Genomic DNA, 23,114 nt, shown 5'->3' on the forward strand with positions numbered 1-23,114 from the left:
ATGTTCACAAATACCTTTACACATAATTATTTCACTTGAGTGAGAGTAAACCAATTGGGGTGAGATGAAGCAATACTGTTACTCAGCAGAACGTAGCAGTTGAGTAGATCGGCCCATCGCATCTCCTCAACCTCACCGGCAAGACGCCCGAGTAGGTTAAATACAAGCCGACTTAAATAGCAACTCAAAACCGCCAGCAGTATCCGTAACACCTCACAAAGTGAGAACACAGCTAAGCTTTACACCAAAGGAGTACTTCAACACACGCTCTCAAAGAGGGAGAGAGCAAGGGGGCGCAGCCGCCCCCTCCCGCCAGCCCACCCTCCCCTCAGCCCGCGCAGCGGGGAGCGGGACAGGACGGGCCGCCCCCTCCTCGCGCCCCCTCAGCGCGGCGCCCCCGCCCCACGAGACCGCGCGGGGAGGCGCCGCCGCGGCTGCGCTGCCCGGCCCGGCCCTGCCCTGCCCTCCCCGGCCCAGCGAGGCAGCGGCGGGAGGCGGCGGCTGCACGAACCTCGCCTCTAGCAGCAACGGGGTCGCCGGCCACTTCGCCGCCAGCCGGGCCGTCACGGCCTGGGAGGAGGCTGGAGCCTTGCCGCAGGGGCACGGCTGGGCACACAAGAGAACGAGGAGTAAGGCTGGCAGCGCCGGCCGGCTCGCCATGAGGAAGAGAGGGCGGCGAGGGCTGCTCATAGCTGCTGCCACCCTCCACGGCTCCCGCGGCCCGCTCCGCCTCGGCGTGCGCACTGCTACCCCGCCCACACAGCCTCGGCCTTGCTCCTACTGGCTGTGCTGTGCCCTCGCTATGGCGCTATTGGCCAGGCCAGGAACCAATCAGGAGCTGACGCCAAATAAATAGCGGGGCTAGCCAGCCTCGCAGGGTGACACGCGGCGCTGGGGGCGGAGCACGGGCGGGTACGCCGAGTGGCTCGAGCCGCTGCGCAAGCGCGGGAGGGGCCGTACCTCAGGCCGCTGGGCTGTGCTCAGGCGCTTCCCGCCCTGCCTGCGGCCGGCGGCCAGTCTCCTGGCGTGGGGGCGTTTCTATTGGTTTCTGTAAATTTTTGGGTTGTTTTACAAGCGTGGATTTTGTGTTGGCTATCTTTAGGTTTCAGTTGCGGGGCTGTGCCGCTCTCCGAGCGGTGTGAGGCGCGGCGGTCGCTCGCGGCTGAGGAGGGGCGAGGCGGTGGTGTCCTATCTCGCCGCCGGGACAGCAGCCGCCTGCACGGACGCTCCCCACGCTTCGCAGTGCCTCTCTGCCTGTGTTTGCTTCTAAATGGCTGTTCTCCCTTGGCCTTCACCAGGCTAAAAATGGTAACGGAGGTGTTACCTAAGTGTCAGCAGCCTCATGCAGAATACGTGTATGTATTCCTATGTAGCGGTTGGTGGAAAGGGGAAGTAATGTATTGCCTTCCCCCCCCAAGTGAAAGTTTTCCAAACCGATTTCTATTTTCAGGTATGTTCTTCCTATCTACATTTTTTTTTTCCTCAATAAACATGAGCTTCACTAGAACCATGCCTCTACCTAACTTCTGCTAACAATTTTCAGGCTGTGGTCTAACTTCTTTTATATCTGTTTTGGAAATCTCAGTAGTAATTCCATTTCCTTAATAAACCTGCTACACTTCCCTTGGTTCTTCCTCAGCTGTAGCAAAGCCACAGGAGGCTGATGTGGGTGCTTCTGGAGCAGTACTGTGGGATGTGAATACAGAGTAGTGCCGAGTAGTTGTTTATTAGAAGAAGAATCCTCCAGATGTATTAAAAATAGGGGGTATTGCCTTTTCCGAAACGTGACTTGTGGAACTTGAAGCTGAAACCTGGAACATCTTGCTGCTGCATACACCTTGATTTATTTTGCTCACAATCATTTTGTGACTGTTTAAAGGTGCTGTGTGGGTGGCAGGAGACTAGTAGGGCACTAGTCTAGGGAACAGGCTATGGATTGTGTAGTTTGGGTTGCTAGCGCTCAGGACTGGTCAGTATAACAGCATATGTACAAACAAAAGGAGTCTGTTTGCAGGTGTTCTCAAACAGAATCTGACCAAACAAAGTGACTGTACTTAACATGCTGCTGGGTCTTTATCATCTGAAAGTATGACAAAGATGTTCCGGAGGGTCACTTACATGTAAATTCAGTCTGGGGCCTTTGTGTTTGACCTTTTTTGGACATATTCTTAGAAATTTGTGTTGTTATGTCAGATAATTCTCAGGTACCACTGTTACACATTAGCGGTGATAACCAAGACTAATAGTCCAACCTTGGTATGCCTCTGTAGAAATGAAAACCACATGAGTAATTCTTTTGGTTCATGTGTAAGGCCATTAGAAATAGCAAAATTCAGCATCTTTTATATGGAGAAATCTAATCTAAGAATATATCTAAGCAGCTTTTTTCTTTCATATTGACAGTTCAGAAGCTGTTGCTGCTAACATGGATGGCATGGCTGAAGTACTGTACAGATGAGTAAGTCTGGGCTCCTTGTATTTCTGTGCTAATAACACATGCATGCGGTCAAAGTCTTGCATCCATAGAAAGTAAAAACACATGTGATGAACTGATAAAAGACACTTCCATCATTCCATAGCAAATGCTTCACTTCATCCACTTCAAAATGCACTTGATGGACTTAGAACTCACACTACACTTGTTCTGCACAGAATAGGCTACAGCTGTTTATGTTGACCATCTACCAAAGCAAACTCAACCCTAACAATCCTGTGTGGTTAAAGGAGTCACCAACAAGTTGCTTTTTGCTGTTTCTTTAGCCAAAACTGAAATTTACTAAGCACTTTCCCCATATATATACATTTACCACCCATTTTTCATAACTCCATGTGATACTGTGTATTTGTGATGATGGATGCATCTACCTTGCCCTAATCTATCATTTGCTTTCCTATAAAGTTGCTGTGTTACAGTTTGTGTTATATTCATATTGAAGAGGCTGCTATTGTTTAAAGGCAAACTCTTAATAGCTTGTACTTGTTTCATCTTGAACTGTGACAATTTATGATTTGCCATACAAAAAGATAAATAAAATTTGTTGGCACTGGCTGTGGAAATACAACTGGCTTTGAATTCAGCGGCAAGACAAAGTGGAAGCTCTGAATCAAAGATCAGATAATTAGTCTGTGGTCAACTACAGAAAATAGTTGCTCCATTTTTTCTGTTGAGGGATGGTCCTTTCTGCTTGAATTCAGAGATCTCCATTAGACAGAAAGAATCTCCCTGCTGAAACATTTCTCTCCCTCCTATTTAGGATTTTTTTTTTTTTAGGTGCATAAAATTCAGGATCATAAATAGAATAAATGAAGTTGGAAGGGACTTGAGGAAGTCTGTAGTCCAATCTCCTGCTCAGAGCAGGATCAGCTCTGAGGTCCTGTCAAGTCTTGAAAAAATCCAAAGCTGGCACCTGTACAACCTCTCTGGGCAATCTGATCCATTGCTTAAGATGCAGTTTTGATCGTTCCTCAGAAAGAAATACAGTGTTGCAGCAGAACATTATCTTCCTTATAAAATCTTTTGCATATTTATCCATCTTCCCTTTGCTTTGGTACCTTGGCTACATTCTAGCCACAAAAAGCCATTACACACTTTTAAAATATCTATCTCTTTATATTTTGACAAAAGCAAATTTTAATTTTTGAGCAGTGTGCAAACGTAGAAGATGGAGAGCAGACTTAATCTTCATTTCTACAGCAGAATTTTATGTAGTTAAGTATTCCAAATAACACTTGGCCATTCTTGTATGTACATTCCATACATACATGAGAAACACCCTTAGTTCTCTGAAACCATTTTTCAGCAGAACAGAAGAACAATTGAAGCAAAATTTTGAAATTATTCATACCACAGCTGTGCAAATAAGAATTGATTATCATAGCTGTTTCAGTGTGAACAGAGGAAGTGATTAATGAATGCTTCTCAGTAAGATGCATAACTTTTATAGTATAAGTCACAGTGAGCTATGTCTATTTAATAGGAACAGTAGCAATAAGTGGAAATAAGTTGAGCTTCATTGGTGTATTCAGTTAGCTGGAAATAAAACTTTATTTTTTAACAGGTTGAAAACAATTTTTGAGCTGAAAGGCTCCCTTTCTCCCTAACTGAGAGGTAATGTAAATGTCAAACACAAGTCAAAAGATATACCTGCTATCTGTTTATTAATTGACAGCCTCCTGAGCAGTAACTACTGGCATCCTTTTATCTTGCTGCGAGATTGGTGGACGATCTCCTCAGAACCTGTCAATGTCTCTCCTATGTCAGGCATTTGAGGTGTTTCCCTGAAGAGATTAAGGATGTGGTACTGCATCGCTTCTCATCCATTCCATTGAAAATAAATAACCCAAGCTGGGTTATTTGATTAGCATATCTCAATATAGTGTTATTATGTAATAATGCAAAATATATTTGATAGTCTGTTAGCTCTTCATTTTGATTTACAAGGACAAGCAAGTGAAATAAAAATTGTTGCAGAAGTAACATTAGCCTGGTTTCAACAGCTCATGGAAGATGCTCAGTGCAACTTTCTGGCAATCAAAATTCATGCTGCTTTGCTATGCCTACACATGCAGCTTCAGTGACAGTAAATGGCTGTCTTTCAGTATTCATCTCTTTCCAACATTTATTAAAAAAGAATAGAAAAAAACCTGAAGCAACATTTTGTTTTGTAAAATAAACATAAAAGTTACAGCTTCTTATTTAAAATGACCCACTTCAGAAATGTAAAAGACAGAAATGTATACTTCCCAGGCAACAAACTGCCTACAAATCTCAGGGCATGTCCATACTGCATAGGTGGAGAACAGTAAAATGTAATGGGGAAGGCAGCTCCATCTGGATATACCAGCTCAAGTTCATAAGGAATGCCACAGCTCTGCTGTGCCCAACAAGGCAGTGTGGTTGTGTGAATTTCTGGACTGTACTGTCTCCAACTGTGCCAAACCTGAGCTAACTAACGGTAACAATGGAAAAAAATAGGGCTTATCTTTAACATAGTAGGTTTTTCTGAGTCAGACATAGTAGGTCTGACTATGCTACATCTTAGCTTTTTGGATCAAGCTCATCATGTAACATGAGTTGGCACTTCTGACACCGACTAACAACCCTGGTTGTTAAGTGGTGTGCTCTCATAATTATTCTTTTATCTACAGAACTCTGTGAGGTTCTCAGGTATTGAAAAAAAGTTTCCTTCTTTCCCTAACTGTAACTTCTGAATCTGTCTACATACTCAGTGAAAGGAACACAGGTGACACAAAAATTAGCATAAAATGTACAGTAAGGCTATTAAATCACTATAGTTAATAATTCAAATAATAGCCACATACTTGTATTTTAGACATGGTTTGTCACATGCAAATATTTTAGAGATTATAACTTCAATAGATAGAGCATTTATAAATAAAAAGTACTAAGGTGAATATTTTTACATTAATTCATAAGCTCATATGTGCAATGAAGTACCTCAGGGCAACTCTGGACATATAGTGCAACAGCAGCATCAAAGAAGACTTTGGTCTGAAGATGCAGGTGCCTTCACAGAGAAAATAAATACAATATTTCCCAGAACAGAGGAGTAGGATTTGACTTGTAGGCCTATCATCTACAAATCAAAAGGTGCTATTGCTACATGCAAGGTGGAAAATGTAAAGGTAAAATACCTGTAGAGCGAAGTATATTGCTGATTTTTCGTTTTTAGTCAGATCAGTGAGCTGAGTTCTGAATCCTTTCCAGGATGCCTAAGAAAAGTTGGAAAATTAGCCAATATGTCCTGAACGTGTGTTCAACAAAGTCACTTTTCACAGAAGCGAGAACTGCAGGACCATGACATACTGTCTACTTAGAGCCAAGTGCAGGTTTTCTGTGAAGAAACTCTTCTGTCCTTTTAAAGATGATTCAGAATTGCAACTGTATTTTCACCTGTGCAGGTGTAGACCACACCATCCAGCATCCTCCAGTGAAGGTGTGTGCTGGGAGGCAGGGCTGTTCGACACAGCAGCTCCTGGCTCAGGCTGAATTACAGACTCAGCAGGACTGAGGAACCACTTCTGTGGGACAAGGTACGTGCTCCTGAAGAAGTAACTTCTCCTGCAGTAACTCCCTGTTCCTGGCTGTGCGTGGAGCAGTTTTCGGTGACAGCAGAAGCTAGGCACCAGGACCAGCTGGCTCGCGGGCTGCGTGTGGCTGAGCAGCCAGCAGGAGAAATTGTGTGTTTATCCCTCACTTCCCACTGAATGTCTTGCTAGCGCACCTCTAATGCAGGAAAGAAAAATATAATGCACTTCTTAAAAGGATGCTCCCCTCTGCATTGTGTCATTCTAATTTCAGAGAGTGGGGACACTTAGGATTACATCCTGTGTTTTATGGGGCTGTGACTCTTGACCAGACAAGGCACTGAGCAACCTGAGTAACTTTGAAGCTGGTCCTGCTTTACGCACAAGGAGAACAAGACGGCCCTCAGCATGCTTTTCCAACCTAAACTATGTTGTGTGATTTGGTATACTACTTACACCTTGCTTAGCATAAGTAGCAAAATTTGCAGAAGCCTGAGGCCACAAGCTGTGAACTTTCACCTAGATACGTTGAACTTTTGCCTAGTTAAGTAAAAGAAGGACCCAGAGCAGGTTCAAGCTGACGGTAAGGAAGTTACCATCTCAGCAGAAGCTGCAGCCTCAGAGATAAGAAAAGAAACGGCCCATCTAGAGACAATGAAGGGACTCAATGAAGAATGGGAAGACCCCAGACCTTAATATTACTATTGGTCCAAGCTGTCGCATGAGGGGTAGGGAACTTAGATGTGAGTGTATAATTGCTCAGGGATTTCTTTCTTTGGGATCTCTCTTTGGAGGCACCCAGCTCAAGCTATAGTTGCTGTTAATAAAAAGGACTTATATAAAAGAATCTCTTCTTGGCTTACCGATTCAGTGGAAACCTAGAGTTGAACCCTGTTATGGTGGCTGGCATGCGCAATTTCCATAACAACTATTCTGTGACTCTTAAGTATAATTTATTTTAATTAAAGCTTTTTGTGGCTAAAGTGAAACAGAAAAAGCCATGCTGCTTTATTGTGTGAAATACAATGGATTTGTTTCCAGTGCAACAAACTCCAATGCTGCTTTTCAGATTTTGCTATGTCCCTTCTCATAGGTCTGTCATTTTGGCAATGTTAGTAGTGAACTAGTAGATAGGTTTCTCGCTTGTCAGGGCTCATTTCAGCTCAATTCCCAAATGTGAAAAAGAATACTTATGGAAAAGTCATCTAAAGCTATTTCTTCCAATAATTTATGCTGAATATCTTTAGAGGGAACATAGAAGTATTTCTTTTGAATGATGCAAATTAATATTTTATGTCCTTTTCAGTTAATCTGAGTATATAAAATTTTCAATTTTTATGATTTATACACAAAGCTAATTACAATCCATTGTGAAGACAGCTTTAAAAATCAATGTAAAAAATAACAGTTACACATAAATGAAAGAGAAGCAAAAAGTGCAACCACAAGCTATTACACATATAATGAAAATGGATTTATTGCTCGAGTCTTTTATTACCTTCTATTATTAAACCATTAAGAAAGTCCCTTAAGTTTAATCCAAACTGGAAAAGACACATTCATATGCACATATACATGATGTCCCAGGCAAATACATACTAAAGGAACATTGTGAGAATTAAAGCTCCCAGAAGAAAATGAAAAATTATGATTCCCACATCTCTAAAGTCAGCATGGCGTATCTCTCAATAAATTATAAAATGTGTGCTTTAAAATGTTCATAAACTATGGGAAAGTCAGGAATTACAGTTTTTTTTTGCAGTGGAACATCCACAAATAAATTCAGTCCTAGGTTTGTAGTAGCCTAGCACATTTCTTCGGTTCCAAAGGCACTAGCCACTCAAAAATCCAAGGAAATACAGTCCCAGAGAAATACCGGGTCACTGAACACTTAAGTAACTGCAAAGTTGTGGTTTATATCTGTATATGAAGAGATTCAAATATGCATATTTCTGCAGCTTTGCACCTGTGTATTGAAGTGATTGCACATAATTAGCAATGTGATTATCAAATATGTTTTCACATATCGCATATAATTAGACTTACAGAAACACACTACATTTAGAATATTTTAATGTAGATAAACTTTGAGGGCAAAAATGAAGTGTTGTTAACGAAATGCAAATTGTTTAACCCCTAATGCACTAACTTCTGCTAATGATACCTCCTGTATCCTTCTGCTGGTGGAGGGGTTCTCAGCCGTGCAAGCTTACCACAGTGGTGAGGACAGTAGCCGGTGGGATGTGGTGTGCAGCCTTTGTCACCCCTCCCTAGTGCTGCTGAAGCAGTGATGTGCAGTTCCAGGCAATGGGACACTGAAGACGCAGGAAGAAAAAGAAACCAAAAGGATTAATGCTAGATGCATGCTATCTTGATGCATACTCTGTCACTAAAATAAAATGGTCAGGAATCCAGACAGATATTTGGCTAACTTCTAAGATTATATGCAGGCATATATGGTTATCACCTATAACTAATAACTCAGACTAAGGGAAAGTTATATTTATATATTAGTTTGTAATAAAGCTAGGTTTCTGACTGGAAAACTTGGCTTTATTTTGGTTTTCCGTTATTCTTTGGTCATGATTTCTTAGATTAAATGATGTTAAATCAGAAATATGCTGCTGGTACTGGTTATTCACATTTGTTAACCTGTTGTTCATACTATAATTTTGAAAATCCTGACAGTTATAAACAATTTACTATGTTAGGCTGATATACTTAGGCCTCCTGAAAACGTTAAGGTTAAATTATAGGTCTACTCTATGATACTAAAGAATGAAAAGTGAGACCCCGCCTGCTGGAGGCCCCAGCAAACTTTTCCAAAAGAGTCTTTGTAAGAGTATTCCTTCCAAAAGAAAGTGTAAGCTCCCATTTTCTCCACATTATTGCTATAAAATTGAGATTCTCAAACACTTTATTAAAGGTATGCAATTATAAAATCTCTGGACAACTTGTATCCTACTATTTCTTAGCAGTTGGGAGCGGGGATGATAATTATATTAAAACCACCTATATTTAAATAAAATAGCTTTACAACTTATAAATTATTATAATCATAAACATCAATTAATATATTTTAATGGATGTTAATTCCCAGTTATGCTTGCACATAGCCACAGATGAGTGTGCAGGACTCATCTGTGTGTGTTTTACAGATCAAAGTCTGATATTTCACTTGCCATCAGTGATCTGCAAGCCACAGTGTGACTACGCTGCTATGGGCCATCTTTGTCTTCTCTTTTCAGTGTAATTCCGGTGCAATTCTTACTCTGTTTGAGCTTTCCTTTTGCCACAAAATGGTGTAGAGTTTTGATAGTTTGTAGATACATGCTTATCCTCTCTAAACCGCTTCAACTTCAGGTGCCCTTAGACCCCTTGGCCAAACAAGCTGCTTTAACCAACCTGTATTTTGATCTCCTTTTCTGCCGGCTGGAGAATTATTCCCTCATTTTTTTCTGATTTTTAATGCAACGAACACTCAAGCAATCTTCACCTCAACTCTCCCTCTGAATTTACAGTTTATTCATCTCAAACCTGTCACAGTGTTGAACAATTTTTCTTTCCTCTCATATTTCTTACCTAGTCATTGGTCTGTTGCAGACAGGCTGCAAGGACAACAGATCCTTCCCTCTGCTAAGGGTTAGGGGAACTTTTTCTATCTTGACATTTGTTGCCACAATTTGCCATTATAGGTTAAAATCCCCAGTTTGCATGGTAATAACAGTTCCTTGCATACTTTAATCTAAGATCATAAGATAAATTAGTGCTGGAGGCAGATGTCAAACCAGGACTTCAAGCTGAGTATGAGGATCATCTAACCTGTCTCCTACAGTTTTAGGGACTTTTCTGCACTGTGACTTTTGTAGGTTGGCCAGATTTGAGGCAATAGGAGTAATTCCACTGCAGCCCCATCTGTGAAATAACTTAGATCTCCTCATAATTGAACCAGAATATTTCTCAGCATTTTCCAGAAGTGCAACTGAACTTTTAACTGGAAAATATTTACAGGTCCAGTGTTTCACTGATCTTGGTAGGATAATTTAGAGAATAAATATTATCATTCATACATTTTATACACACACAAAAATTAAATCTTTGTGTGGCTATACTTTAAGGAAGAATCGCTGATTACATGCCTTTAGGTGCTTATAGGATTATAGGTAAATAAGAAAAAGTTAAGAAAAATCCCCGAACAGGAATTAGTCCTTCTCCAAAAGGGCTGAATTGTTCTAAAAACTCCTGTAGCAGCACAGAAAAAAGTGCGGTTCTTGAATTCAGACTTCAAAGTATCCAGGTCAGCTTGCTGAAACAAGTCCAAGAAAGGTCTAGTAAGAAATAGTGGCAACCCAGAAAGCGATAACAGTTCTGAACTTGCTGTGATTTTCAGTAGAGGAATTGGAGGTCACTTATAAAAGAAAGGTTCAGGCTTGCAGACAGCTGTGAAAGTCAGATAGGGGTGCTAGAAGTTGAGCCTGATCTCCCATTTGCAATGCTTTCCTCCATTTTCCATCTGCATCCCACGGAGATCAGGTGAAAGAGATGAAAGAGTGTGAGATCAAATACTACAGAAATATTTTTTTCTGTCTTTGAGAGGGAAACTTTTTGGGAGATTTGATGTTGTTGCTATTGGGGCTTTTTGGTTTTTCTTTTTAAATATTTTTTTTTTTTACATCACATCCCAAAGACTGAAAAGATGAACAAAAAAAGCAGGGGGGAGGAGGCCTAGTCGATCATTGATAATATTAATTCAGATTTATTTCTCAGAAGACAGTAAGTTTCTAGACTCCATACAAAGTTATGATGGGGATTTGTATCAAGTTAGACCACGTCTATATAGACGCATATAAGAGCCAGTCCTGAAGGAAAAGACAAGACATGGCCTGAATAACTTTGAAAACCGTAGTAATTTGACTTCTGGGCACAAGCAGAGGTGCTCAAGATAAACTGACAGTGCGATAAATTATGTTTTATGGGGACTTGCAGATTAAGACCACCTGAAAGGAAGAATTTCGCGTGATTCCAGGAGGAAGAAAAAAATTGCTGTGTTGCATATCACCAGGTGGCACTGTTACACAGTCTTGCAGTTCCTATACTTCACTATACGAGAAGTTTGGGGGTCTTGGAAGGAATACTGATAGGGATATTAGTTTTTGCTAGGCAGAAGGAAGCATCTACCAGTTTCAGAAGAGACAGATCTCTCTCTGCATTGATCTCCCTGATCCGAGTCAATTCTTGAGAGGAAGTTGCAGTCTGGGAGCTTGGGCATTGACTTGGACACCTCAATCTTTAAATAAGGGAGGTTATTGCATGCTGTTAGACTGTTCTTTACTGGGAAAAACAAAAGAGCATATGCAAATACAGTAGTGATATCCTTCACATCATTGACAGTGGCTTGAGTCTGTAGTGTTTGTACTTGTACCTGAATCTGGAAAAATAAATGTGGACGTGGTACAGATGACATGCCTTTGATCTGTAATAAGTCCACAAAAACTGCTCTGCAGTCTAGAGTTTGCATCCTAAATATTGCAGGATTCAGAAGGCTGAGGGCAGAAAGGGATGTGTGTAAGTACGTCTAAGTTCCTTTATGCATAGAACTGAAATGAGAGAGCAATTTGCTGTGTCTGTCCTGCTAAATGCTTTCCTCAGGCTGTCTTCATGTTACAGGTTCTGGTTGTAGAAATCATACATGAACAGCCCTATGTTTAGGGGTTTGAGGATTAGAAAAAAAACCACCCTGCATTTCATACTCTTTGCTTTCTTCCTTTGGTGCAGGACCAGCATTTGCTGCTACTCATTTGATATCACATCTTTCAATAACTGGAATATTTGTGACTTCACTTGAAGTATCTTCCCACTCGCCAACTCTATCTGGCCATGCCGTGAAGCTGCACATGTCTTTTGAATGGCAACAGCAGCCAGAGATGCTTTGGCTAATTTGCAGGCACTGGTCATGCCTCACATCACCCTTGCTACAGTTCTGGTTATAGCTGGATACCAGCAATGCTCGCTGTTGCTTGCCCCTCGTTCCATCCTGTTCTCTAGGCAGTAGACTCCAGTAAGCCCCGTATGTGGCCCTACATGCTAGAGATTTTCTCTGCTAGCTAACATACAATAACTTCAACCTGAGTTTTGTAATTTAATTTGGCTATACCACAGCACAAAAGGCAAGAGACAACATGGATTTTTCTTCCTTAAATTAAACTGCTCAGTGGTGTTGTCTACATTAGTACATCAAATATATTCAGGAACTTTCTTGGATACCGAGGCCAAATAGCATGGTATGATCTGACCTGTACTGAAGCTGTAATCTTAGTCACTGAGTGCTGGTTGGAAATGATTTCTGGAGTGGTTTGACTCCCAAACTATGTCCAGGAGTTGTTCGGGAGAGTGCTAGCTGGCACATGCCCAAACATGGTTAGAGCATTTTCTCATTATTTACTCCACTAGAAGTTCACATTGCAAAGCCCAGGAATGATCTGTGGTGCAAGAGCAAAAGGTGACCATGTTTACATGGTAGAAAGGAGATCTACCTATAAATATCTAGTTTTGGCATTGATCTAAAAAATCTAGCTTGAAGCTTTCAGGAATGTTCCTTTTTTGGGGAAACTCTCTTTCCAACAACTGTAACAAAAAAAAAAAAAAGCTATTGTGATATTTCTGTGAGCATTTATATGATTTTAAACAAAAGGAAAATTACTAGAATGCTGTACCTGATTTAGGATGTTCCAGTTGTCCTACATCAGTGTCTTATGCAGGTGGAATTATGCATATTCAAAGCAGAATATAGCTGATCCTTTCTCTTTAAGGAAAACATGCAGCAATATGTAAGAAATGACTTGCAGAAGCCACTACATATGGACTGGCACATATGAGACACTGACTGAAAACATTGTTTCTATATAGTCTGTGTTCTGACTAATGGAAATAAAAGGGGGTGATAGGTATAACAAAGTTATTAAATCCAAAAAAAGAACAGCAAGCAGTAAAAGTGAAAATTAACAAGCCTTATAATGAATTGCAACTTTACAAGACGATGGACTGGTGACAATATAATGCAGAAATTGTTTTAAAAGGAAGAATACAGCACTCAGTGTGCTATTGAAATAGAAGGTTCAGTAAGTGTGCATACTAAAATTTAATCTGGCAAAAAATAAAGGAGGTTTATACTATGAACCTTGGAACAAATTAACCCCAGAGATGACTGAAGTTAGCATGAGTTTATTAATTTAATAATTGGTATCCTTGTGGCAAAGGAGACACCTGGGACGTGCTGCACAATGAAAAATTGGTTTATTGGAAATCTCAACTGGCTAGAAGTGTTGAAACAACTCAGGTCAAGCAGTGATAAATAATTTAAAGAAACCAGTGTGAGGTAGCTGTCACTTTAATTTTACATGAACAGATCTATTAGATGTTAACCTTGTCAGACAGGTAATTGGTAAATGAAATCACACTTTTGTACCTTTGCTTTATAATATTGTTTGCTTACTCATGCGTTTTGTACAAACCTTGATGTTGGCACTGACACTATTTCACATACCCATTGCTTCAGACTAGCAAATATTGTATTGACCTTTAAAATAAATGGTCATTATGTCAATTTTTATTTTTAGCAACTTGGAAAATGTGTTGATTGTTACCTCAGAACTGGCAAGAAGAAGGGACATACTGTGCTGGAATTTTAAAATAATATTGTGTGCACATTTTCACATGTCAGCACATCCATGACAGTAGAGCTGGCATGTAAATTTTAACAGGTAAAGGTATTCTGCCTGAAATTGTTACAAGGAATAGATTATTTTGAAATTACTTTATGTGAATGCTTGGTGAACTCTAAGATATATGCTGACAGCACAAGATCTTGGAGAATTATTATGTTGGAAATAAGAAAATCCCAAATCTTACTTGTAATTGTTTTATTTTGAAATCCACCGCAACTACATTCATTTTGTAAGAGTATCTCAAAACGAGCTTGTAACTGACTTTGGATTGTCCTTGTAGTTAAACTCTCAGTGGAGATTTACAGGTTAGTTATACCTGAAAGGGAAAATGTTGGGATTGAACAGTGTTTGCAATGTTTAGGGCTTCATTTTGAGCCCAATCGTGTTCCCGTAAAATTGATGCAAACATAACTGTGTTCAAAATGACCGGTATCATTACTTCATTGATGCTAATGAGTTACAGGCATTGACTTCTAAAGAAACTAACTGATTTTATTAAAGCTTAATCCCACAAGGCCTTGCACAAGTAACGTGGAACTCTATAAAGAGAATATAAAATACTATGAAATGAAAACACTGTGTTCTCTGTGTAGGGATATTTAGCCTCTGCTGAATATCATGAGACCCAGGCATACTCTGGAGGCCCCAACCACTGTTTAAATTAGGGCCACAGTCATTATAACTTGGGGTGAAACTGCAGAATCTGCATGCAGTTGGGCAGAACTGGGTGGTGGTTGGATGTGCTGTGGGCTGTGGCTCTACATAAAGCATGGTCCACAAACTGTCATTAAGAATATTAAAATTCATAAGTAAAAACCTGTCTTTGAAAGCTGCATAAATGCATTAATTCATATGGACCTCCAAATACTTTTTGCTAGTTTCAGCAAAATGAGAGCTTTTTAAAAGTCAAGTTTTTCATCTAAACCTCATTATAAATATTTTTATTTCTCTTGTACTTCCTTTCCGTGCAGTAAAAAATATTTTTGCCAGTCTTCACAAATGAGTAACTGTCTTGAGTAAGTTTAAATAAATAAGAACTTCAAATTTAACTGAAATTCACAATTTCTCGGTTTAGCAAATCGAGCTTTGATCTCATTTTCATGGTGATGAAGGTACAGTGTCAACACTGTGGTATTTAATGAGAAAATTGTGAATTATGATAACATTTCTTTATCTTACTAAAAGCATTATCAGAGATACTTCAGTCTAAATCCTTTAGCAGTGCTTTTATTCCCAATATCAATTTACCCACACAAGCCTTACTAGTGCTATTCTGTTACCAGAACAAGGCTATATTTAATGTTGCTTGTTTTTCTTTTTCTTTTTTGAATAGGCTGAGGTGAGAACAAAATGCTTCTATATGTTACATGTATAAATATTTACATTTTTCTGGGATAGGCTTTCCGTCACCTTGTGAAAAGGAGGGGTTAAAATGCAACCTCATGAAGTCCACACTCAGAAGGCACAGGGAGTCCAAAAGCAAGTGAGCATGGTGGTGGGCAAAGCAGAGAAGAGTCAGGTCTCCTTAGAGAGAACACGGATGTTCTGCTTCTCTTGCTGACAAAGAACGTGGTGATTTTCCAGGACAAAAATGCTGTTCTCCACGTTGGTAAGAGTGAGCGGGTGCACACCTCTTGTCATGATGGGAAGAAGACTGAATAGGTTTGTTTGACACCAAACTCTGCATTTTCTTCTGCCAGAGGATCGAGGGACCAGGCTTCCAGTACTGTGGTGCATGGCTATACAAGGGGAATTTCAGCAGGTAACCCATAGCTGTCATCCTACAAAATTTCACTGAAGATGTAAGTGCATTTCTTTTGATGTCTTGGCAAGACCCAATAATTCGCTACTCTCAGACTTTACCAGTGTAATACCTTAACAGTGCTGTGGGATGCTGGGAATATGTATGTGTGTACGGTATGTTCATGTGTTTGATGTTGGGTGGTGTGTGCTGTTGTTCTCGTGGTAGCAACTTTTGGAACATCTCACAACATTTAGTTTTAACTCTTTTTGTTTAAACCATTTTCTGGTAATTTCTAGTATTTCTGGCAAGTTTTAATGGGAGCTGATACTCTCTTCCAAGAGCCCAAATACTCTTACTTTCTTTATAAAGATACTCAGCTTAAAATGTGTTTGTCCAACTTTTTTTTTAAGTTTTGAAGTTTAATGGTCCCATGGGAAGGCACTACTTTTCAGCCTTCCAGAGGTGGAGTTGTCTTTAGAGTTGAGCAAGAAACTTGCTTTAGCACTGTCATATACCTAATTAATCCCTCAGTAAATAAAGGCACTCTGTAATTAAATAACCGGGATGTGCAATCAGTTCTAACGTGAAATGTTTTGCATATTAATATATTATAATCCAGGAGCTGTGTGAGGCTTGTATTTGGATATGAAGTATTTGTAACAGACATTTAAAAATACAAGGAACTCACTGCAGACAAAACTTTTTGACAAAGCTCAGCTAAGCGTGACCTGTAAGCTAAAGATTTGTATGTTTATTAAAAAAAATAATTCCAATAGGGAAAACAACACAGTTTCCAACTGGGGACTGTTGCAAATATGTGAAGGGGCTTGAAAAATCAACTTTTGAATCTTTATTAAAGTAGCTGCTAGGGAATTGCTGTTGCTGCCTGGGAGAGATCAGGTTTTCTGCCAAGTCAATTCAGCATTTAGAATTCTGTGCTTTGAAGACCACGAGCACCAACAGCACCGCAGATGTTTAATCTACAATTAATTAGTTAGTCTGTGTAGTAGCCAGCACCGTAGGACCTAGTTACACGAGATACTTAGAACACTTCGGTTATAAAACACGGGCTTGAAGCCTCAGGCGGTACAAGACACACACAGACACCACCCCCAAAACAAAGATAACGGGATATTAAGGAATTAAAAAGACAAACAACCCAACTCCATGCCGATTGCAGCGGCCCGCGAGCGGCCGCAGCAACCCCACTCACCTGGCGGAGCCCCCTTTTCAATCTGATTGGCTGCCTTCCGCCCCTCCCCCGACGCCTCATTGGCTGCTTCCACCTCCCCCCGCCACCCGCGCACCATCGGTCTCCGTCCGGTACACCTGGAGAGGAGCGAGGAGCGGCTCCCACCAACCCCGTTTACTCGCTGCTCGCTCTCATTGGCGGTAGAGCCCGCGTGCTAGGCCCGCCCATTGGCTGCTCAGGCAGCCGGCTTTGTGTCGATTGGCTGACGGCCGGGGCCCGCCCCGCCGGGGGCCGAGCGGTGCGTTTGGGCTGGAGAGTTGTTGGTGGAGCGGACTCGGGAGCTGCTGCCGCTGCTGCTGCCGCCCGGCAGCGCGTGCTGGGGACGGTGCGAGGCGCTCCCGCCACGGCGCCTCCCGCTCGGCGGGCCGCTCCCCTTCGCCTCAGCCGCGGGGAGCGGGCCCGGGATGGCCGCCTCGGGCGGGCTGGAGCGCGGCGCACTGGTCTGAGCTGAGCGGAGCCGAGCGGAGCCAGCCGCGGCCGCCTGCGAGGGCCATGTCGTCGGGAGGGGAGCCGGGCGCGCTTCGCCTGCGGGATCCGACCGGGGCGGCTGCCCTGTCAGCGCCCGGCAGCGCTTAAGCCTGTGCCGCGCTGCCCCCGCGCATCGCCATGGACGAGCGCTTCAACAGGTGGCTGCTGCCGCCGCTGCTGGCGCTGCTCTTCTTGCTCATCGTCTACCAGTACGTGTCGCCCGCCTGCCCCGGCGCCGCCTGCCCCCGGCGCCCGCCGGCCTCCGCCGCCCGCCGCGGGGGGGGCCCGGCGGAGCGGGAGGAGGAGGAGGCGGCGGCGGCGGCGACAGTAGGCGCTGCGGAGGAGGAGGTGGCGGCGGCGGAGGTGGCGGCGGCGGGCGCGCTGCCGCGGCTGGTGGCCAAGTTCCCGTTCGCGCGGGGGGAGCTGTGTCGGCGGGTGCAGTTCGACATGCGGGGCCGCGACGTGATTGTTTTCCTGCACATCCAGAAGACGGGCGGCACCACCTTCGGGCGGCACCTGGTGCGCAACATCCGCCTGGAGCAGCCCTGCTACTGCCGGGCCGGGCAGAAGAAGTGCGCCTGCCACCGCCCGGGCGGCGACAAGGACACCTGGCTCTTCTCCCGCTTCTCCACCGGCTGGAGCTGCGGGCTGCACGCCGACTGGACCGAGCTCACCAGCTGCGTGCCCGCCGCCATGGAGCGCCGCGGCTGCGCCGGCAACCGCACCCTCAGGTCAGTGCCGGGGGCGGGGGCAGCGTTGCCGCCGACGCGAAATGTGGCCCGGCGCGGCGGGCCGGCTCCCTGTGCCTGGGTCCCGCTCTCCGGCAGTGTGGCGAGCACTGGCCGCTGCCGGCGTCGTTCAGAAGCAAACGTAAAAAAAAAAATAAAAAAAAACACAACCAAAAGTCTCACTCCGGAAAGAGGTTCTAGCTGGGCTGTTCCCCTCCCCGGTTGTGACCTGTAGTTGCATTCGCTTCGCCTCAGATTTCTGCTGATTCCACGCAGCGTGCGTGCAGTTGCCTCTTGTACAGGTTAGCGCGGGAGAAACTCCGCTCGGCTTTATGCGAGTTTCTCCACCTATTTGTCCTTTTAAAACTTGCTTTTAGCGAAACGCTGAACGGCTGTGCGTAAGCGGAGCGCCTCTGCAGCATCTAATGGATCGCTGCAGCTGCTGAATGGTCTAACTAGAGTGGAGTTTGACGTATCCAGAAGCCTTTAAACTCTGTTTTTCCCCGTGTTTCTTGCTGGCAGATAGGCTGGCTCTCTGCTTCCCGTTGCATACTGATCGCTCGCTGTACGTGCGAGCTGAAAGTCGGGAGGCCATGTGTGCCAGATTCCGGGCGGGGAACGCAGTACTAACAACAAATCATGCTGTTAATGTTCTTTTGACGACAGTGGAAAAATTCTGAATTTTGTGTGCGTGTTGCCTCTCTGCATGTTAGCTTGTGATGTTGTATTTTGTTGGGTCTTGCAAAAGGTCTTGCCTGTAATTACAATGGAAAGTGTCAGATGGGTAGTCTCTCGCAATACGAGGTCGCGCTAGGTGATTCAGGAAGTTTTGGGCTTTGTTCTGATTTATTTACCATTAAATCAGATTTGCAGGCTAATATTAGATCCTGTCTTTATTTGTGTGATAGAATTTGAACATGTGTAGTCAGAAATTATGAGCTGGATTCTCTCTTAAACTGCTGCGCTGTAATGATTGTAATGTCAACATCTGTAAAATATTTGGGAAAAATACCTTTCTTTTTTTTGGTAGTTATAGTTTTCCAGATAACTTACGTTCTTTCACTTTACTATCCATCTTGATTTTGAGTCCACAAACTTTAAATTTTCAGTAGGACCACTCACACATTGTGTTTGGTGTCTTGTCATTTAAAAACAAGTACAGTCCATGACATAGCCAGACTGATTTTCACAGGACCTATTCGTCAAGACAATAGAGTTGACTATTGTTGTTTAACAATTTGAAGATTATTTGATGTGAACATCAAAGGCCCTCCCATACCACAAAGCTAATAGTCACCTTTGGTGCGACACCAGTCAGGGTATTTTGAATTTATTCTTGATGGTTGTGAACTTGGACTGTACTTGCAGTATACTGCTAAGGTAATTAATTCAATTTTTTGAAAAATGTTTAGCTGAAGGTAAAGTGTATGTATTTGTGAATGTCCTCAAGGACAAAATAATTTGGTGGTAACTGTACAGCTTTAAGGAATATTCAGTAAACTTGTAAGGTAAACCAGGGAGGGGAGGAGGAAGAGTAATACTTGTAGAAATGTGTGAAAATATGTAATCTGCCACCGAAGTCGTCTTTTTTCCTTTCTCATGAAGAATATTAATAGGTAAATAACTGAGCATTAAATTGAAATGCAAAGATTACAGAACAGCTATAAAATTGGGGTGGTGGCTTCAGTACTTTTAAATGAAAACATTCTAAATTTAAAACTGAGTTGAATTACAAAGCAGATCATAGTGCTTATTTGTTGGATAATTAGTAATTATTTTGACTGGAGAAAGACGTGCACTGACATTTCACCAATATAGCTGAACTGTGTGGTGTTTTTGTTTTTTTTTTTTTTTTTGGTTTAGTTAGTGAATGATCTGCTTACTGTGACATAGCAGTTCTGTGTCAGAGAACTGAGGAAAGTGCTGTGAATAACTATTTGTTGCATTGTTCTAATACTCATTCTTTCTTGTATCATATCCTGTGCTGGGCAGACACCTTTTCGTTTATCCCTTTGCTTTCTCTGTATAAACATGTAGCTTGACTTCAGTTTTTCAAAGAGGTCTAAAATGAATTGGGTAAGCTCAGAGTATGGATTATCTCTGCTGTGAATGTCTTTGCTTGTGGTAAAGTTGGAATCAAGCCTAAAATACTTTGCTGGAGGACTGTACTATTACAGACATGCATCTAAGTATTTTTTTTTTTTCTTTAATGTCTGAATGGAGAATTGAGAATGATGAGACTATACCAAAAAAAGGCAAGAAACTAGCATATGAGTCTAACGTAAAGCATACTGATTATTTTTTGGTCATCCTTTAAAGCTTCTGAGTGTATTTGAGGCATTAGACTTCCTTGGGTAGCTCAACTTTTCTCATCTACCTTCCAGCCATGGAGTCAGAAAATCAGGCTAAATCGGTTAAATATCTGACAGTGAATTTTCTTTGTCTCTAGAAGGAGGCAGCAGGACAAAAAATTACAAATTTGGTACCAAGGTGTTTGGTCTCTTGTGCCATGTATTTGATGCAGTGAGGATTATGTTAAGTGTATTTTGGATTTTTTTTTTGTTTCTTCTCATAGCAGGCTGTTAATATAATCTTGTCTTTCAGATCTATATATGTAGTCTATCTTTTACTACATAGAGGGAATAAGGAATTTATAGTGTAAATCTCCATGTTCTGAGAAGTTGCTTCTCAGAGGGCTGGTAATAATGTAAGTAAAAATTAAAGAAGGCCTCTTGGAAGTATTTTCTTTGCTGTTTTGTTATGAATAAATTAGATTAAATCCTACCTTTTCATACAGGTCTTTAGAAGAGTTCATGAAGAAACTATAATTAGACTTCATGGGGGAAGGGGCTAGGTGGTAGGGAGAGTGTGGATGATGATGCTGAGGGTCTTAAAAGGCGTGTGAAGCGCTACCTTACTTCACCTCACCTTGGGTTCTTTGTCTTTTATGGGCAGTGCATTTTAAAGATGTTTTACTTCAGAAATCTCGTCAGGATTTTAAAGACTCTTTATCTCAGCTTTTCCTGTTTCTGATGTTGGCATTTTGAAGTCTCAGGTCCCAAGAAGGAACACAGGGTAGAAATTGCTGCTGTGCCTCAGCAATTTGAACTTTTTAAGGCCATTTGCCAGCTCTGTCACTTTAATGTCACTGGACCTTTACCTCTCTGTGACTTAATGGTATGAAGTGTCCTGTGCCCTTGTCCCAGCTTAGGTACTTCAGTATGAAAAGTTGTTTGTTGTCAATGTAATGGATTCTATTGTGAAGTTGTAGAACTATCTTTTTTGCCAAGGATCAAAGATATTCTTTTGAATGACGTTACTTTACCAAAAAAAAACCCCAAAACCAAACCAACCAACCCAAAACATTTTTAGACTTTTTTTCTTCAAACATTTTATATGTTTTACTTTTCAGGATGTGAGATATTCTGCTGAAACACCTGCTGAAGTGTTGACAGAGCTAGGCTATTAGTTTTTCATACTAATGTATAGCTCTCACTTTTACAGAAGTTGCTGTCTGGATAATGAGGATATTGAGAAGGCTATGCAGCTGATGCAGTGTTAAATTAGATTCTGATTAGCATAGTTTTCAGTTCAACATTGCAAATAGTTAGTATTATTAAAGCAATGTGACTTCTCCCATGAAGATGTGGTTAGGCTCACATGGAAGTTCTTGCATCAGTAGCATAGGCCACCATACATTTAATAGGAGAGTTACTGCTCTGCATTGTGTCCACGACATGAAATATTTGCTCTGCCTTATGAAGATGGCTGTTACAGCAGGAAGTAACTGAGACTGGTGTGGAATCTTTTTTTTTTTTTTTTTTTTTTTTTAAGGAGCAGTCTTGTATATTTGCTTTGCTGTCTCTGGAAGTCATTGAAATTGATGATGCTTATGTTGAGCTCCACCTCTGGAACCTGGCTTTTCTTCAGAGCTGCCAAGAAGCTGAGACTGTGGAGGTTTAGCCAACATTGCTTGAGGAAAGAAAGGGGAAGAGAAATGTTAGATGTCTAACCTGGAATGCCAGGGAAGGCTTGGTCTCAAGTCTGAGTGAGAGAGGCTACGCTGCCTCTGTAGACAGCGGTGAGAAATGGAATAATACAGGCAGTCCTTTGGAGGACCTAACACATGGCTGAGACCTGCCACATTGGAGGGGCAGTTCTTCCTTTCAGTGATCACAAGGGAAGACTGCAATGGCTAATTGGGACTTAATGTCTCAAACTAGACGAGAAGAATTGCACATCTAATGTTGCAGAGACATTGTCTAAACTGATTGCCTCTTAGTTGCCAGGTAAAACTTTGTGAGGTGGGGCTTGCTTTGCCTGTCTGCGTATGAGGGATTGAGAGGGACCTTAAAAGTCCTAATCAAGACATGTTTTCTCCCTTACTGGTGTGTCTTCAATATCATTACTAATCAATTATTATTTTTTGTTGCAAATTTGATTGAACTAGGAAGGTAATTTTTGAAACTATATACTTGAAAGGACACTGCATTGAAAGTGGTCTCTAATTTTCTTTGAAACAGTGAGAACAGTCTAATTCTGTAAACCCCATGAGCTTTATTATCAGTGCAGTCTTCAAGACTATTGATTTTCATTATTTTGTTTTCATTATACTTTCCATTTCCTCATGTCTTTTTAACTTACTGCGTGCTCTGTTATTCTATGGAAGTATAAATCAGCAGTAAACCTATGAGTCATGGAATTGGGAGAGTTGAATAGAAACTATTAGGATTCCTTTTTCTTTTTATGCAGTCCTTTATTTGACCATTGAATGTCTGTAAAGCTCTAGCAACAACAGAACGTAAGATGGACTCTGTTCTTTGCAGCCATGGTAACTATGATGAGCATAAAAATGTAAGAGCATTAACTGAAAATTAAAACTATGCTGAAGGTAGTGGGGAGAAGAGAATAAAAAGTCACAAATGTTTAAACTGAAAAAAGAGCACAAATTCTCTGGTATCTTCTACTGAAGTGAATGTTGGAGCCAGTAAGCTCTATGTAGGTTTTTTTATAGATGTAAGGAGCAACAAGGATTAAATTTCTTGAGGTCCTGCTACTGTCGGTGTGGGTGTTTTTCTTTAACTGTCTCCAGGGCTGGATGCTTTAAAAGAACCTTCGCAATCCGCTCAAGGGTTTCATTGTCCTTACTA

General features: G+C 41.9%; 2 protein-coding genes across 5 annotated transcripts in view; one reads left to right on the forward strand and one right to left on the reverse strand.

Annotated features, from left to right (window-relative positions):
* The window catches only part of UGGT2 (UDP-glucose glycoprotein glucosyltransferase 2), a 91,449-nt gene extending 90,667 nt beyond the window's left edge, over positions 1-782 (reverse strand). Inside the window, exon 1 of the mRNA XM_080374995.1 lies at positions 512-782. Coding sequence (XP_080231121.1) covers positions 512-690 — 179 coding nt within the window. The 5' untranslated portion in view covers positions 691-782. The remainder of the gene's footprint in view (positions 1-511) is intronic.
* Positions 783-956: 174 nt separating this feature from the next.
* The window catches only part of HS6ST3 (heparan sulfate 6-O-sulfotransferase 3), a 361,248-nt gene continuing 339,090 nt past the window's right edge, over positions 957-23,114 (forward strand). The window contains exons 1-3 of one of the 4 annotated variants that reach the window (XM_080375004.1): positions 957-1,450; positions 2,404-2,458; positions 5,923-17,967. In XM_080375004.1, coding sequence (XP_080231130.1) covers positions 17,375-17,967 — 593 coding nt within the window. In that variant the 5' untranslated portion in view covers positions 957-1,450; positions 2,404-2,458; positions 5,923-17,374. Of the gene's footprint in view, positions 17,968-23,114 lie in introns of all 4 variants that reach the window. The other 3 variants (XM_080375003.1, XM_080375002.1, XM_080375001.1) reach the window with 3 other exon arrangements.

Source organism: Falco punctatus, assembly GCF_963210335.1.
Source record: "Falco punctatus genome assembly, chromosome: 2".
Taxonomy (NCBI): domain Eukaryota; kingdom Metazoa; phylum Chordata; class Aves; order Falconiformes; family Falconidae; genus Falco; species Falco punctatus.